The sequence below is a fragment of the Mustela lutreola genome, chromosome 12, assembly GCF_030435805.1.
Source record: "Mustela lutreola isolate mMusLut2 chromosome 12, mMusLut2.pri, whole genome shotgun sequence".
In the NCBI taxonomy this organism is placed as follows: domain Eukaryota; kingdom Metazoa; phylum Chordata; class Mammalia; order Carnivora; family Mustelidae; genus Mustela; species Mustela lutreola.
The window spans coordinates 37,268,996-37,287,322 of NC_081301.1; the positions used below are offsets into that span (position 1 = coordinate 37,268,996).

General features: G+C 44.6%; 1 protein-coding gene across 2 annotated transcripts in view; it reads left to right on the top strand.

Moving 5' to 3' along the window:
• The first annotated feature begins 902 nt into the window (after window positions 1–902).
• DCAF12 (DDB1 and CUL4 associated factor 12) overlaps window positions 903–18,327 on the top strand; it is a 31,213-nt gene continuing 13,788 nt past the window's right edge. The window contains exons 1-4 of one of the 2 annotated variants that reach the window (XM_059141928.1): window positions 903–941; window positions 3,463–3,717; window positions 16,795–17,001; window positions 18,155–18,215. In XM_059141928.1, the coding sequence (XP_058997911.1) occupies window positions 918–941; window positions 3,463–3,717; window positions 16,795–17,001; window positions 18,155–18,215 (547 nt within the window). In that variant the 5' untranslated portion in view covers window positions 903–917. Of the gene's footprint in view, window positions 942–2,004; window positions 2,393–3,462; window positions 3,718–16,794; window positions 17,002–18,154; window positions 18,216–18,327 lie in introns of those variants that run through there. The other variant, XM_059141927.1, reaches the window with a different exon arrangement.

Here is an 18,327-nt window from a genome sequence, read left to right on the forward strand (position 1 = left end):
TGAGATCATAACATAAGTTGACGGCAGATGCTTAATGGACTGAGCTATCCAGGTGCCCCAATAAATAAAATATTAAAGAAAAAAATTTATTGCACACTAGATGCCTTCCTGTGTTCTCCTTCCCATTAGTAACCAGTTAGTAGAGTTAGTAATGACTACCTTGACTTTTTTTTTTAAGATTTTATTTATTTGACAGAGAGAGAGCGAGAGCCCGCCTAAGTAGGGGGAGTAGCAGGCAAAGGGAGAGGGAGAAGCAGGCTTCCCTGCTTTGTGGGGAGTGGGGCTCGATCCCAGGACCCTGGAATCATGACCTGAGCTGAAAGCTGATACCTGACCTACTGAACCACCCAGGTGCCCCTACTCTGATTTCTACTACTATGGTATTGGAATATAAGATACCTATTTGGTCTTTGTTTTGGTTCCTAGCACAAGAGTTCCTAAAACTCTTGTAATTTTCTAAGTGATAATGGTGAAAATGCACATCTTTTGTTATTTATAATAAGTCCTTTTCAACCAAACCTGAGGATGCCAAGATGAAGTGCACTAACCTTGAGGATAAGCCTGCAGCCTCTGACAGGGGCAGATACCAGGATCCAAGTGCCACTCATCATGAGCCTAGAGATTCTCAAAGGGATTCCAGGCTCTTGCCCAATGGGCTCCTGGGTCACCGAGGGCATTGTGAGGCAAGACAGAACTGGAACAATAGGCTCAAAAAGGAAGGTGAACCACTTCTGACCCATTCACTCTGTGCATGTCTCTGAAGGGATAGGCCTGACCAAGAGAGATGGGGTTGCCTTTCCCAAGGTGGCATTAGAGATTAGTGGCAGTGCCCACTTGGGATGGCAGAGGACCCTGTCTCAATCTGGTCTTTGTTTCGACTTGGAAAACAAATCCAAATCTTGTAGGCAGAACTTCAGATGGGTCAACAGAACTCCCTGGAGGTATGAGGCCTGAAGCAAGCAGCAGGTAACTGGGCACTAAAGCCCGAGGCCGGTCAACCCTAAGCAAGAACATCCTGTTTCCTCAAAGGGTTTCTTTGCCTGAGGAAAGTGGAAGCCAGCAAATTCCTACAAGATCTTCTGAGAATGGAGGCAAGGGTGATCCTGAAGAAGCCCCCTTATCTGACTGACAAGCATCGTCCACTCTTTGTGGTTCAGTATATCACCCAATCTGCCCTCATTGAGATGTAACCAGCGTCCTGAGTGAGAGGCAGGCAGCGGCAGTCCCCTGTTCCTGTCGTCAATTTAGGACCGCATGGGAGGCGTAAGAAACAGATGAATTAAGGCGTGAGGTCTATTGCAGAAAGCACAAAAGACAGTTTGGCCAGCAGGTCATGAGAATCTAAAGGGAGGCGAGGTTGTAGCTGAGAGAAAGAAGATTTGAGGGGCTGTTGCGGTCAGAACAGGAGAAAGGGTTAGGCGGGGCAGGTGGCCAGCAGGGAGGCAGGAGACTGAGTGGAGAATGGAGTTTGAGAGCTCTGGAGGGGTGGGAAGAGGCCAGAGGCCTGGGGCGCAGTCTGGGCTGGTCATGCCAGGCAGGGCAGGTAGGTACTCTTCAGAGGAAAAGTCTGGCCACGCGGTTGTTGATTCCGGGCCGGACTCCACCTTGCGAGGGTGGGGTAAGGAGGTCCTGCCTCCCCGCACAGAGTCCAGCCCTTGGTGTCATTGCTCCGTTTGTGATAGGTTCCGGGAAAGTGCGGCGCTCAATAAGAGATAACCAGTGGCAGCTGCCGGGTAAAGGCGTGTGCTGGGAGGCATTCCTTCCCGGAGCGAGGACAGTCGTCCTCACTTCCGGGTGCTTGCGGATGGGCAGGCGGGCGTCCGAGGTCGACCTCCAGAACGCAGATTCCTCTGACCCCAGGTCTTCCACCTACAGCGGCCATCTGACGACCGTTGGAAATGCGCGGGCCGCCGCAAAACAACTGCTGCGGACTCTCCACTCGCAGGCCCTAAACCCCACCCCTGAAGGCCCGGCAGCGTCTCCGTGGCGACAGGCTGCGAAGTGCGGCTGCGCAAGGGTGACGGAGCGCGGGCGAGGGGGAGGGGGTGTTTTGGTTCTAGCCGCTCGCCGTCCTTTCAGACTCGTTCGTCTGAAAGCTTCTCGTTCCTTCCTACCCTACCCCTTCCCTTTCCCTTTCCCGGCCCCAGTCCTCCCTCCCTCCTTTCCCTCTGCCTGCCTTCCCGGGTCCGGGCCGTTTTCCGGGCCAGACGCACAAAAGTGCGCGGCCCCGGGGCCCAGTATATGACCCGCCGTCTTGCTAACCCTCGCTACCCCCGCCCCATGTGGCTGCGGGGCCGCTGCGGCGCTGCCCACTATGGCCCGGAAAGCAGTTAGCAGGAAGCGGAAAGCGCCCGCCTCGCCAGGAGCTGGGAGCGACGCTCAGTGCCCGCAGGTGAGGTCTAAGAGGCCTGGACCCGGCTTATATCACCGAAGCACCCAGAGAGAAATAGGGTTCTAAGGTCGGGGAACTGGAACCGGGGACCGAGGTCTGTAGTCGGAGGTGGGCAAGAGCAGAGCCCCAGCCTTTTGGGACAGGGCCGGGCCCTCGAGAGTTCATAGGAGATCAGAAAGGCTGGAGGAATGAGGAGCTAAAGGGAAACTTGGGAACGAGGCATACTCCGCGGAAGGCCTGCAGCCGGTAATGGGGCTTAAAGGGAAACTAGAATCTTGGCTTTGGAGGAAGAAAACCGACGTTGAGGAGGATCAGGAACAAAACCTCCCAGAAGATACTGGGAGGGAGAGTGAAGTCCCCCTTCCGGGGCCCTGGGAAGTGGAGATAATTGCGTCCCTTATATGGGAAGGAGTTTCCCTTTGGATACCTCAAGCCCTGAGGTGGGCTTTTTGGTCTTGGACCTGTATAAAAAACATCAGTTCTCATATATCATCCCTGTAACGCTCTCGTTGAACGCGTATTCGGACTCTTATTTCACATGCTTCCTACCTCGTTGGTGTTTGATTTTTCGAATTCTTCAACGGCCTGGGGACGGGGTCGCCCTGATAGAGCATCCTTGGAAGGCCTGGTACCCCATGCTGGCCCCAGCTGCACTCTCCATGCTCCATAGGGAGTACAGACTGAGAGAAGGGTCCTGAGTAGAGATGTAGCCCAGGACGGTGTAGTAATTATTTGGTACTTCATTCTGTTCTCTGTCAAGGATAAGTTAAGGGGCTCTGCAACCTTCAGCCCTAACAGAGCTAGTAAACCTTTTGACCTCTTTTCTGCTTCCTTTCCGTTGTCTTTCAGCCCTTGTTTCTCGTAGATAGGTTTGTCTATGAGCAGCATCTTCTCAGTGTTGGAAGAGTTAAACTGGACTTGCTATGTTCAGATTTCTGATCTGTTTAATTGTATTTCTGTTGTATGTAAATCCTGCAAGATGAGTTCTTGGTGAGTTCTCTGATACAGAAGGATCCCTTATTCTGAAGGAAGGTAGCCAAATCCCTAATTTCTAACGTTGCTTTCCACAGTTTGGCTGGGATCACTCATTGCACAAAAGGAAAAGACTCCCCCCAGTGAAGAGATCCTTAGTGTACTACCTGAAGAATCGAGAAGTCAGGCTTCAGAATGAAACCAGCTATACTCGAGTGTTGCATGGCTATGCAGCACAGCAACTTCCCAGTCTCCTGAAGGAGAGAGAGTTTCACCTTGGGACCCTTAATAAAGTGTTTGCATCTCAGTGGCTAAATCATAGGCAAGTAGTGTGTGGCACAAAATGCAACACGGTAAGTGTCTGGGTGGGTAAGTGAACCTTATCTAGGGGCTTGGATACATTTTGGCTCTAGATGTTGTAGAACTTCTCACTGCTCATTTTCCTATCAGTTTCTTTTGGGAGGAGATCGCCTCACTCTGCTTTCCGTTCCCTCCTATCTGTTGATAACCTCTTCCTCTCTTTTTGTCCCTTTCCCCACATCCTCATCTTCCTGATAAATCTTCAGAGGAGTCTGTTTCTTTAGGCCTTTTGCCATACAGCTGTTCCACTGCTTTTAGAGTTTTTTTGGCCTCAACTTTTTTTTTTTTTTTTTTTTTTAAGATTTTATTTATTTGACAGAGAGAGAGATTACAAGTAGGCAGAGAGAGAGAGAGAGAGAGAGGGAAGCAGGCTCCCCGCCGAGCAGAGAGCCCGATGCGGGACTCGATCCCAGGACCCTGAGATCATGACCTGAGCCGAAGGCAGCGGCTTAACCCACTGAGCCACCCAGGCGCCCTGGCCTCAACTTTTTAATGTTGCTTTTTAAGTCAGAGATCTTAGGGGATCTTAGAGCAAAGACTTAGGAAAGAATGATGCTCAGGGCATCATTCAGGATACATAAAAGTGGAAACCTAGATCTTATCTGCTAAACTAAGGGCATATATAAAAATATTTTAAGTAGCACTTGGAGAGCACTTTGATGCAGTTGGTTAAGTGTCCGACTCTTGGTGTTGACTCCGATCATGATCTCAGAGTCATGAGATTGAGCCCTGGGTTGGGCTCCACGATTAGCATGGAGTTTGCTTGAGATTCTCTCTCCGTGCCTTGACCCTTTCTGCTCATGTGCTTGCACTCTCTCTCTAAAACAAATAAATCGTTTAAAAAAATAATAAAGTAGGGCACCTGGGTGGCTCAGTTGGTTGAGCAACTGCCTTCAACTCTGGTCATGATTCTGGAGTCCTGAGATCCAGTCCCTGGTTGCTCTCCCTGCTCAGCAGGGGGACTGCTTCTCCCTCCCTCATGCTCACTCTCACTCATTCTCTCTCTCTTTCAAATAAATGGATAAAATCTAAAGTAGTACTTCGTTCAGGATAGGAATAAAGCAAACCTTTTCCCCCCCCTAAACATTCTCTTTCAGGGAGTAGAATCTAAAGTAGAATTAAAGATATCCTTTAAGAAAGGGAAGAGAATGTGTATTTGGTGATATATTTCAGGATGTAAATGTTTGTTCTTGGCAAAGTAGCCTCCTGAAAATGATTCAAAAGAGAAGAATTAAGTATTACATGAGGAAGAGAGTGTTTTTACACAGAATGAGTTAGAAAATAGCTATAAGTGAATGAAAGGAAAAATTTATCACCTATATAATAAGCACAGTTGTAGGCATAGATAAAATATATCAATTCAGGATTGGATATTGCAGATATGATTGGAACAGAAGGACACAAATATGATGTTAGAGGAATGGCAAGAGGCAGCGCCTGGAGGTGAAAAATTATTCCAAATGAAGCATGAAAAAAGATGGGTTATAAACACAACTCCTTTCTCTGTTTTCACCTTAGCTTGGGCGGATAGACAAGTTGTGTCATGGTGGTTGGGTAAATTCACCTTAGGAACACATCTTGGATTAATTGAAAGAGAAAAGGTTGCTCTAGATAAAAAGTGTCTTAAGCATTAGAAATGTTTATAAACGATACAGGCAAAGATTTAAACATGAGTTTTTTTTTTTTTTAAGATTTTATTTGTTTATTTGACAGAGAGAAATCACAAGTACACTGAGAGGCAGGCAGAGAGAGAGAGAGAGAAGGAAGCAGGCTCCCTGCTGAGCAGAGAGCCCGATGCGGGACTCGATCCCAGGACCCTGAGATCATGACCTGAGCCGAAGGTAGCGGCTTAACCCACTGAGCCACCCAGGCGCCCTAAACATGAGTTTTAAGGAAGGAAATAATAATGGTGGTGGTTGGGGCCCAGCTGGCATTTCCTTTTCTGTTGAAGATTTTAGCTTATCATACAGAAGCCTTTCAAAACTGAGTAGTGGTAGCAAGCCTCTACAAAACTTCCTTTTCCTAGTCTCTCAGGCCACCACTCATGGTTTAAGAGAACTGTTATTATTGTCACTTGAAGTAGAAAGAGTCTTTCAGGGCGCATGGATGGCTCAATGGGTTAAAGCCGCTGCCTTCGGTTCAGGTCATGATCCCAGGGTCCTGGGATTGAGCCCCGCATCAGGCTCTCTGCTCAGCAGGGAGCCTGCTTCCTCCTCTCTCTCTGCCTGCCTCTCTGCCTACTTGTGATCTCTGTCTGTCAAATAAATAAATAAAATCTTTAAAAAAAAAAAAAAAGAAAGAAAAGAAGAAGAGTCTCCCATTGGAGGACTTCATTATACTCTCCACATACACCATTATAGTGTTTTGCCCAGCAAATGTTGAATTATAAAAGTTAATCATAGTGTTCTTCTTGAATTTATTGACCGTGTTTTGAAAGTTTGCATAATGTTAAGTAATAATCTAATGTACTCTTAATACCTACCTCTTTCTGTCTTCCTGTTTCTTAACCTAACATGTTTAAGTGAGGTCCTGTTTTCTTTATAATTTGTCTTGTTACTTGCTTAACTTCCAGAGCCAAAGCAGAGAACCAGGAATGCTGCTCTTTGAACTTTGTGACATTTGGCAAATGATTTCCCTATCTGTGCCTTTGTTTTTCCATCAGTAACATGGGAGTAGTAATATCCAGAACTGAGAAGGTAGCTGTGCACATCTTGGGAAATTCTTGATGTTAGCAATATCATTCTTACACAAAAATAGTAGTGGTGATAATGAATGCAAAGCTTCATTTTTTTAAAAAGATTTTATTTATTTATTTACTTGTTTGACAGAGACAATCATTGGAAGCTATTTTGTAACAAAAGGAGGGGTGCCTGGGTGGCTCAATCAGTTAAATGTCTGCATTCCACTTGGCTCAGGTCATGATCCTGGGATCAAGCCCTGTGTGGGCTCTCTGCTCAGCAGAGTTGGCTTCTCCCTCTTCCTCTCCTTCTGCTCCTCCCCCTGCTCCTGCCCATGCACACTCCCTCTCAAATAAATAAAATCTTTTTAAAAAAAATTAATAAAAGAATACTTGAGTACTTTATGGTAAATCACATCTGCATGATATTATGCAGAAATTAACATAATTGTGAATACTTAGAGCGCACAGCTTTGCTTTTTTTTTTCTTTTTTTTTTTTTTTTTTTTCCAAGATATTTTTTTGGGGGGCACCTGGGTGGCTCAGATGGTTAAGTGTCAGCCTTCAAGCTCAGGTCATGATCTCCTTGTTCTGGGGTACAGCCCTGCATCCCTGCTGAGCAGAGAGTCTACTTCTCTCTTTCTGCCCTCCCCCCCCACCCCAAATGCTTTCTCTCTTTCTCAAATGAATAAATAAAATCTTTTTTTTTTTTTTTAAGATTTTATTTATTTATTTGACAGAGAGAAACACAACGAGACCAAGTACACAAGCAGGGAGAGTGGGAGAGGGAGAAGCAGGCTCCCTGGTGAGCAGGAAGCCTGATGTGGGGCTCCATCCCAGGACCTTGGGATCATGAGCTGAGCTGAAGGCAGACATTTAACCGACTGAGCCACCCAGGAGCCCCAATAAATAAAATCTTTTTAAAAAATATAGGGGTGCCTGGGTGGCTTTGTCTGTTAAGTCTGCCTTCAGCTCGGGTCCTGATCCCGGGGTCCTGGGAGCAAGCCCCGCATCGGGGTCTGCTCCCTCTCCCTTTGCCTGCTGCTCCCCTTGGCTTGTGCTCTCCCTATCTCTGTCAAATAAATAAGTATTTTATTTATTTATTTGAAAGAGAGAGAAACCACGAATGGTGGGTAGTGAGGAAAGGTAGAGGGAGAAGGAGAAGCATACTCCCCACTGAGCCAGGGGGCTTGATTCCAGGACTCTGGGATCATGACTGGGTCTGAAGGCAGCCATTTAACCAGCTGAGCCACCCAGGAGGCTAAACACACAAAGCATTTGATGCCTTAAATGTAACAAGACACAAAATTATTACTTGTTTTTAAATTTACTTATTTTAGTAATCTCTACACCCATCCTGGGGCTGGAACTCACAGCCTCGAGATCAATAGTTGCACGCCTCTCTGACTGAGCCATCCAGGCGCACCAAGATACCAGAATTCTTATTTCTGCTTATTATAGCTATACACAATTATGCATGCATGTGGTTAAGGACTAAACAGGAACTGGACAAATGAAAAAAAACAGATTTGAAAAGAGAGAGGGGACACCTGGCTGGCTCAGTCAGTGGAGTGTGTGCCTCTTGATTCTGGGGATCATGAGTTCAAGACCCATGTTAGACAAAGAGTTTACTTAATAAAAATTTTAAAAAGGGACATTTGGGTAGCTCAGTTGGTTAAGTGTCTGCTGTTAGCTCAGGTTATGATCCCAGGGTCCTGGGGTCGAGCCCTGCATTGGGTTCCCTGTTCAGCGGAGAGCCTGCTTCTCCCTCTCCCTCTGCCTGCTATACTCCTCCTGCTTGTGCTCTTGCTCTCTGTCAAATAAATAAATAAAATGTTTTGTTTTTTAATTCTTTTTTTAAAAGAGAGAGAGGATTCGGAGTGCTCTGTCTTGCATTTTATAATTTCCATTATTGTTGATAAAATAATGTTAATAAACTTTTTAATTTATTTATTTATTTTATTTATTAGGGGGCCTGGGTGGCTCAGTGGCTTAAGCCTCTGCCTTCAGCCCAGGTCATGATCTCAGGGTCCTGGGATCCAGCCTGGCATCTGGCTCTCTGCTCAACAGGAGCCTACTTCCCTCCTTTCCCTATGCCTGCCTCTCTACCTACTTGCGATTGATCTCTCTCTCTCTCTCTATCTAATAAATAAAATCTTTGGGGGAAAAAAAGGTTTTATTTATTTATTAGAGAGAGCACGAGTGGAGTGAGGGACAGAGGGAGAAGCCGACTAACCCTGCTGAGCAGTGAGTCCATTGTGGAACTCGATCCCAGGACCCTGGGATCATGATCTGAGCCAAAGGCAAGACACTTAACTGACTGTGCCACCCAGGCACCCTATACTTTTCTTTCTTTTTTTTTTTTTTTTAATGTTACTTCAGCTACATGAATGTTGTTGTTAAAGATTTTATTTATGTATTTGACACAGAGAGGTCACGAGTAAGCAGAGAGGCAGGCAGAGAGAGGGGGAAGCAAGCTCCCTGCCGAGCAGAGAGCCTGATGCAGGGCTCAATCCCAGGACCCTGAGATCATGACCTGAGCAGAAGGCAGAGGCATAACACACTGAGCCACCCAGGTGCCCTGAATGTTGTTTTTTCTTAGCCTAAAACAGTGATGGAAATGGCCTTGCTCAGTTACCATTCATTGCTTGTCTGCTGACAAAGATTGAACACAGTTATATATTATACATCTCTTGTGGAGAGGGAATAAAATTGGTGGTAGGATATATAACAAAAGGAGTTTCCTTTCTGAGTCACACAGGAATTTTTTGGAGCCCAAAATAACATCTAGAGATCTTGCTTCTTATTGGGCAAGTACACAACCATATTGTCCTCTTTATGCTATAATGCTCAGGAAGTAAAAGTGAAAGAAAAAGGATTATATAGTATTATCATTGTTTTAATACTGTTATTACTGAAAGCTTACAATTTCTTAATATACCCAGATAAATAATTAATATGGGACTGCAAACTCTGTTCTCCAGTAATTTGTGGCTTAGATGTAAGGCTCCCTGCTAATTCTGATTAGATGGCTCTATACCTAAAAATGCTGTAGGGGAAGAAAAAGGTGAGAATATCTTGTACAGAAATTGTTTTCCTCTGTATAATCTGTACATAAATATTAGCATTTTTGAGTGCTGTAGAAAATCAATTTCTGTCTTCCATAGGAAGAAGTGAGGACTTGTGTAAAGACAGATAGTAAGCCAGTTCTTTATTTACCTTCTACTTTTCTTTTTCTTTTTTATTTTTATTCATTTGGTTTTTTTTTTTTTTTTTTTTTTTTTTTAAAGATTTTATTTATTTGTCAGAGAGAGGGAGAGAGAGAGCGAGCACAGGCAGACAGAATGGCAGGCAGAGGCAGAGGGAGAAGCAGGCTCCCTGCTGAGCAAGGAGCCCGATGTGGGACTCGATCCCAGGACGCTGGGATCATGACCCGAGCTGAAGGCAGCTGCTTAACCAACTGAGCCACCCAGGCGTCCCTCATTTGGTTTTTTTTAAAGCTGGGCATGGACCCCAACACAAGACCTGATCCCAGGACCTTAGGATAATGACATGAGCTGAAGGCAGCCGCTTAACCGGCTAAGCCAGGCAGGCATCAATTCTGTTGGGTTCTGATTTTACAGTTTGAGAGTTTTAACCAAGTGTTTGTCAAGGTGCTTTAAGTAGCTGAATCTCTGTGATATACTGTCAGAGACTCTTTACTGGCTGACTTTGGTTGGGTACTAGGCAGAATCTTAGGTGTCTTGCTTAAAGGTGACTTTGGGACTTATTTTTACGATTTTTTAAAATTTATTTTTTATTTTTTTAGTAGGCTTTATGCCCAACGTGGAGCTTGAACTCAACAACTCATAAATCAATAGTTGCATGTTCTACCAACTGAGGCAGCTAGGTGACGTCATTTTTCATAGAGCCCTCCAAAATCAGGAATTAGAAATCAACTTATTGGGGGCACCTAGCTGGCTCAGTCAGTGGAGGATGCTACTCTTGATCTTGCAGTTGTAAACTCAAGCCTCATGTTGGTTGTGGAGATTACTTAAAAATAAAATCTTAAAAAAAAAAAAAAAAACTTGGTTATTTAATACCATACCATGGACGGCTCTCCATGCTTTGTTTTGTTTTTTTTTTTTTTTTTTTTAAAGATTTTATTTATTTATTTGACAGAGAGAAATCACAAGTAGATGGAGAGGCAGGCAGAGAGAGAGAGAGGGAAGCAGGCTCCCTGCTGAGCAGAGAGCCCGATGCGGGCCTCGATCCCAGGACCCTGAGATCATGACCTGAGCCGAAGGCAGCGGCTTAACCCACTGAGCCACCCAGGCGCCCTTTGTTTTGTTTTTTAAGATTTTATTTATTTATTTGACAGAGACAGCAAGAGAGGGAACACAAGCAGGGGAAGTGTGAGAGGGAGAGGCAGGAAATCCCATGTGAGACTCTATCCCATGACCCTGGGATCATGACCTGAGCTGAAGGCAGATGCTTAACAACTAAGGCACCCAGGCACTCTGAACAGTTTTCCATGTTAATAAAAACCCTCTACTCCATTTTTTTTTTTTAAAGTAAACTACCCCCAACAAGGGGCTTGAACTCATGCCCTAAGATCAAGAGTCGCGTGTTTTGTTGATTCAGTCAGGCTCCCCATTCTTTTTTTTTTTTCTTTTAAGCTTTTATTAAGTAATCTCACCCAGTGTGGGGGTCAAACTTACATCTGGAGATCAGGAGTTGTATGTTCTTCTGACTAAGGCAACCAGGCACTCTTGAGCACCCCATTATTTTTTTTTTTTTTTTAAAGATTTTATTCGTTTATTTGACAGAGAGATCACAGGCAGGCAGGGAGAAGGGGGAAGCAGGCTCCCCGCTGAGCAGTGAGCCAGATGTGGGGATTGATCCCAGGACCCCAAGATCATGACCTGAGCCAAAGGTAGAGGCTCAACCCACTGAGCCACCCAGGCACCCCTGGGCACCCCATTCTTAAAAGCTCTGTAATAGTCTATTGTGTGGCTGTACCCAACCCCTGTGGTGTCTCACTATTTAAAATTTTAGGTGCATCTGGATGGCTTGGTTGGTGAAGCATCCAGCTCTTGATTTCAGCCAGGTCATGATCTCAGGGTTGTGAGATCAAATGCTGCGTCAGGCTCTGCACTAGGCAGGGAGCCTGCTTAAGATTCTCTGTCTCCCTCTCTTCCTTCCCCCATCCTCTCTCTCTAAGTAAGTAAAAAAATAAATGCTCACTTTATTTTTTTTTAATTAATTAATTTATTTATTTGATAGAGTGAGATAGAGAGAGTGCACACACAAGCAGGGGGAGTGGCAGGCAGAGGGACAGGGAGAAGCAGGCTACCCACTGAGCAAGGAGTCCAGTGTGCAACTTGCAGGACCCTGAGCTCGACCTGAGCCGAAGGCAGAGGCTTAACCAACTGAGTCACCCAGATGCCCCTTCATTTTATAGTTTTTTAAAGATACACCCAATGTGCCCATTATGGGGCTCAAACTCAGCAATACCAAGATCCAGAATCGTGTGCTCCATCTTACTGAGCAAGCCTGGTGCCCCCAAATTAATGTATTTAATTAAAACTGTTTACTCGTTTCCTTAGCAGAAGTTTCTAAAATTGAAACTGTAGTGTTTACACTGTTCAATTATTATTTTTTTTTAAAGATTTTATTTATTTATTTGACAGAGAGAAATTACAAGTACACAGAGAGAGAGAGAAGGAAGCAGGCTCCCTGCTGAGCAGAGAGCCCGATGCGGGACTCGATCCCAGGACCCTGAGATCATGACCTGAGCCAAAGGCAGCGGCTCAACCCACTGAGCCACCCAGGCGCCCTACACTGTTCAATTTTTGATGCGTACTGTCTGAATATATTCTTTTGTTCTTTGTCTTGACTCTTTTCTTTGCTCCTACCCATCTTCTTGGTTTGGGATAAGGAATGGATTCTTCTGCTTCATTTTCAGTTGTCTTCTCTTTGCCCAACTTTCAGCAGATTCAGGCTGTCCACTTGGCTTTTCCTGTCTGACTTAGTATAATTTATTTTGTTGTCTGATCTAAGTGGATTTGCTTTCCTTTCCTTTATTAGGCTGCACCTAAAACACTTTGCAGTTTTAGAAACTTTGTGAGCTCCTCTATCTTATTAAGCTGTCTTGATCTCTCTGTGTGCATTTTGCATGCATCTATATGCACTTTACATGCATTCAGAGATGTACTCTCTAGTCTTATAAGCTTCCTGATTGTAAGGACTTTGCTTTCTTTTTTCCCCTCTCTGTTCTAGAATGTAAGGTGCAGGGAGCCATTGAGACTCAAACTTACCTTGCCATGCTTCTGATTCCTGGCAGGGATCCCAGTAGGTTAATGTAGAACAGCCCCATTCTGGGATTTGTTAACAGAAGCTTCATGAAGCCTTGGCGCCTTGTCAGTGAGCTTGGGGAGATATTTTGTGGCAGCTCATTCACAACCCTTTCCCTTGCTTTGAAAAAGCAAAAGGATTCTGTCCTTCACATGGTGCTTTGTTATTCCTCTGCAAGAGTGAGGTTGTGTGGGAGCGCCTGGGTGGCTCAGTGGGTTAAGCTGCTGCCTTCGGCTCAGGTCATGATCCCAGTGTCCTGGATCCAGCCGTGCTTCCTCCTCTCTCTCTGCCTGCCTCTCTGCCTTCTTGTGATCTTTGCCTGTCAAATAAATAAGTAAAATCTTAAAAAAAACAAAAACCACAAAGTCTTAAGTGAGCAGTTAATTTTCCTTCATTAAACATTTGAGGGGCTATGTTGTATAGAGTTCATTTGCTCTAAAAGAGTAAGAAACCCACTCATGTTTATTGGAAGGGGTAGTTCGCAAACCCCAAAAGCGCGAAGAATCTCTAGATCTCAAAATGAAACAGAACTTGGAAAACCATTAGAAACTAAAGGTGTTCATGCTATTTCTCTTCTATTTCCTTCTCTCTGGGTAGAAATTAGCTGGCTTTGGTAGAAATTAGCCATCCATACAGTTTGGTGTAGTGCCACTGAGGCTGTTTCACCTTCCCGAGAGAATTCGATCCATCTGGTATAGCCTCTGGACTGGTCCTCCCTGAGTGAGGAGGGATAGTTCTCCTCTCTGGGTAGTTCTCCGATCTGGAGGTCTGGTCTTACATCAGATCACCTAGATGTGGGGTGTCTAACATTTTTGGGCAGCCTGCCTGAAAGATGTCTTCTACAAGCACTTAGCACATAGCTTTGCATTGTTGAGGCAGGATCGTAGAACCAATTAAGATAGTCCCCTGCTCTTTGAATTGGGAAGGCATTATTAGCTTGCAGGGGGGAAATGACAAGATTTTAAAGCAGCATGATACAATCTAAGTGTTGTGGGTAGTTAGCTGTCTGGAAAACCTACAAAAGAAAAATTTAACCAGGGGCGCCTGGGTGGCTCAGTGGGTTGAGCCGCTGCCTTCGGCTCAGGTCATGATCCCAGGGACCTGGGATCGAGTCCCGCATCGGGCTCTCTGCTCGGCGGGGAGCCTGCTTCCCTCTCTCTCTCTGCCTGCCTCTCTGCCTACTTGTGATCTCTGTCTGTTAGGTAAATAAATAAAATCTTTAAAAAAAAAAAAAAGAAAAAAAAAAGAAAAATTTAACCAGCCTGAATATTTAGGGAATATTCAGAGAGGACATGTCTGAACTGAATCATGAAAGATAAGTACACGCTGTCCAGGTACAGAAAAGGGGGGGCATTTCTGGCATTGTGAAGAGCATGAGCATGAAACAAAACAAAAAAATTACATTTTGTTGCAGATTTTTGTGTGAATAATATAGTTAATAAGCTGTTAATAAGCTGTTATTTCTAGAACATAGATCGATGGCAGGATATAAAGCTAGAGAGAAAGGTTGGAGCCAGATTGAAGAATCTTGATGCCCTGATAAGGAATTTAGATTTAGGTAAAGAGAAACCAATTTTTTTTTTTATATTTATTTATTGGGGCACCTGGGTGACTAATTCAGTTAGGCATCTGACTCTCAGTTTCAGCTCAAGTGGTGATCTCATGGGCTGTGGGATTGAGCCCCTTGTCAGGCTCCTTGCTAAGTGGGGGCGTTTGCTTGAAAGATTCTTTCCCTCTCCCCTTCCCCGTGCTCATTCTCTCTCTCTCTTTCTCAGATTAAAAGAAAGATTCAGGGGCACCTGGGTGGTTCAGTGGGTTAACGCCTCTGCCTTTGGCTCGAGTTGTGGTCTCAAGGTCCTGGAATCAAGCCCTGCATCAGGCTCTCTGCTCAGCGGGGAGCCTGCTAACCGCTCCCCCCCATCCCCACCTGCTTCTCTACATGCTTGTGATCTCTGTCAAATAAATAAATAAATAATAAAAGAAAGATTTAGTTTAGACAGAGAACGTTTGCATGCAAGTGCATGAGGGCAAGGGGAGTGGAAGAGAGAATCCCCAAGGAGACTCCCCACTGAGCCAGAATCTAATGCAGAGCCCAATCCCACAACCTTGAGCCCATGACCCAAGCAGAAATCAAGAGCTATCTGCTCAACTGAGCCATCCATGAGCCCATGGATATTTATATTTTATCTGTGTATACACACACACACACACACACACATATATAAACTTTTAAGTATTTTTATTTATTTTTGCACATGAGAGAGAGCATGCTTGAGTTTGGGGGAGGAGCAGAGAGAGAAGCAGGCTCCTGGATGAGCAGAGAGCCGGATGTGGGACTCTATCCCAGGACTCTGGGATCATGACCTGAGCCAAAGCCAGGTGCTTAACTCACTGAGCCACCCAGGCATCCCACCTATGGATATTTTTAACTGATTGCTGTGTGTTTTTTTTTTTTTTTTTTTTAAAGATTTTATTTATTTATTTGTCAGAGAGAGTGAGTGAGAGTGAGCACAGGCAGACAGAGTGGAAGGAAGAGTCAGAGGGAGAAGCAGGCTCCCCGCGGAGCAAGGAGCCCGATGCGGGACTCGATCCCAGGACGCCGGGATCATGACCTGAGCCGAAGGCAGCTGCCTAACCAACTGAGCCACCCAGGCGTCCCTGATTGCTGTTTTTATAAAGATGACCGATACAATATAGAGAACAGTTTTGATGGTGGCCTTGCTTGAAGGCGCAAAGACCAGTTGCAGTTGTCCAGACAGGTGATGAGAAAGAGGATGAGAGGCAGGAGCCAACTGAAAGAATAGTTCTCCTTTCATAGATCTCCTTCCGGTGCAAGCGGGTTACTTTATACAGAGATTTGACATGATTTTGCTTCATCACAAGAATTGCTGAGAGGCTTTGAAGCTACCTTCCTCTGTACTAAGGTATATGGTCACATTGCTAGCACCTAGAACAGTACTTGGTATTTTAGTTGGTGCTGAATGAATGAGAGAGTCAATCATTTAATCCCATAAAGAGTTTCATAAAGACAGGAATGGGGGCGCCTGGGTGACTCAGTGGGTTAAGCCACTGCCTTCGGCTCAGGTCATGATCCCAGGGTCCTGGGATTGAGTCCCGCATCAGGCTCTCTGCTGAGCAGAGAGCCTGCTTTCCTCTCTATCTCTTTCTCTCTCTCTCTGCCTGCCTCTCTGCCCACTTGTGATATCTCTCTCTCTCTCTCTCTCTCTCTCTGTCAAATAAATAAATAAATAAATAAAATCTTAAAAAAAAAAAAAAAAAAAGACAGGAATGTTCTTTCTCAGAGACCGATCTTTTCCATAAAACGTTTCTTTGAGTTAAATCTGGCAGAGTAGAAAGGTGTTAGATTGGAAAAGAGGTGGAGAAGAGCTTGTCATATCTCTAGTCACTCCAACAAACCTAATGTTTCCAGTACATTTAATAGTCATTGTGATGGGCTCTGGGAATTTCATTTTTAAGTTTTTATACATGGGTAGATGAGAATTAGATATATAAAATTCGTCCAAGGGGTGCCTGGGTGGCTCAGGGGGTTAAAGCCTCAGGTCATGATCCTGGGGTCCTGGGATCGAGCCCCACATCGGGCTCTCTGCTCAGCAGGGAGCCTGCTTCCCCCCTCCTCTCTCAGCCTGCCACTCTGCCTACTTGTGATCTCTGCCTATCAAATAAATAAAATCTTAAAAAAAAAAAAAAAAAATCCAAACTGGCAGAAAACCTTTAGTCGGGTTCTTTAGGTCCACAGTCTAATACACGTCCTCTTTGAAGCTGTCTTTGAATCCCAGGCAGAATTTATTGCTTGCTAATCTGTGTTCATGTAACATGTTATCCTTGTCTCTATTGTATTTTCTTATTTTCATATTTCATTTGACTAATATCCCTGACTATGCCTTTAGCAATTCCCAGGGTCTAAAAGGGATAATTGAGTGAATAGGTAGTAGACATTAATTAAAGTTCAAGGGATAATTGAGTGAATGGGTATTTGGACCCCAGGTTAGCCACATGAAAGAGAAACTGTCAACTAATGTGTGTCCCTTTTCTTGTAGCTGTTTGTAGTGGATGTGCAGACAAGCCAGATCACCAAGATCCCCATTCTAAAGGACCGGGAGCCTGGAGGTGTGACCCAGCAGGGCTGTGGCATCCATGCCATCGAGCTGAATCCCTCCAGAACTCTGTTAGCCACTGGAGGAGACAACCCCAACAGTCTTGCCATCTACCGGCTACCTACACTAGATCCTGTGTGTGTGGGTGATGTAAGTTTCCCCAGTAACTGTAGAGGTAGCTTTGTTCCCCAGTAACTGTAGAGGTAGCTTTGTTCTTAAGGAGAGCCTGGTAAGTAACATGGGCCTTCCTTCCACATGCCCCCTGGGAAGGAATAGTTTCCTCTAAATTTCCGCTGACTACAAGGGTATGGGGGTAAGTTGTGAGGGTAGAAATACCAAAATGGGGACTGAACACCCCATAGGGAAGTATATTGACAGCGTGTGTTTGATAAGGGGATGAGCAGCATACTTTAGGGCCAGCAGCAGTGGGTTGGTGTTTTAATGCAGTGTCCGTGTATGTCCCATTGCCCATAGTCACCAAAGTTTATTAAATCATTCAGTAACTATTTATTGAGCTTTTTATGTCTGGGCATTGTTTCAGAAACTGGGGACAATGTGGCGAATAAAACAGATAAAATTTTCTTATGGGAAGGGAGAGACCTAAATTTTCTTATAGGTCTGCCTCTTAGAGGGAGACCTATAAACCAATACATAGACCAATAAATATTTTTCCAGCAGTATATCAGAATGTGGTAAGTACCCTGGAGAAGAGTAAAGGCAGATTAAAGGGATAGTGGTGGAGAATGCTGTTTAGAGGATGGATGGTCAAGGAAGTCCTCATTGCTAAGAATGACATTTGAGTAGGAAGACACAGAGGAAGTGAGAGTGAGTGCAAGTCATGTTGATGTCTGGAGGAGAAGAGTTACACATAGGAGGAACAGCAAAGAGGTCAGGTATAGCTGTTGTAACAGGAAGGACAGAGAAGAGTGGTAGGATGAGGTTAGAGGAATTAGAGGTGGGTGATCGTGTGTAGGAGCCCAAAATGAGATATCCAAAGGTTAGAGGGCAAGACCTGTGTGTCTACCAGACATGTTCATTGCCTGTAGTAATGCCAGTTTCATTTCAGCTTTGAGCTCCTCAAGACAGAAGTTAAAAATTGTGAAAAAATAATAATAATAATAATAATAATAATAATTAAAAAAAAAAGAAGTTAAAAACAGTGGGATCCTGCCCTATGTGTTAAGCTCATCAGAGATCAGAATTGTAATTTTTACAAAGATATTTTCAGTCAGACTGTAAGCTTTTAAAGAGTGTGACTTGTAATCCTTTTTTACCAATTTCTTTTTTTTCTCCCCTCTCCAAGGATGGACACAAGGACTGGATCTTTTCCATTGCATGGATCAGTGATACTATGGCAGTGTCTGGTAAAATTGACCTTTTGTATGGAGTTTTTGTTTTGTTTTGTTTTTTAATTTTATTTATTTATTTGACACAGAGAGAGAGATCACAAGTAGGCAGAGAGGCAGGCAGAGAGGA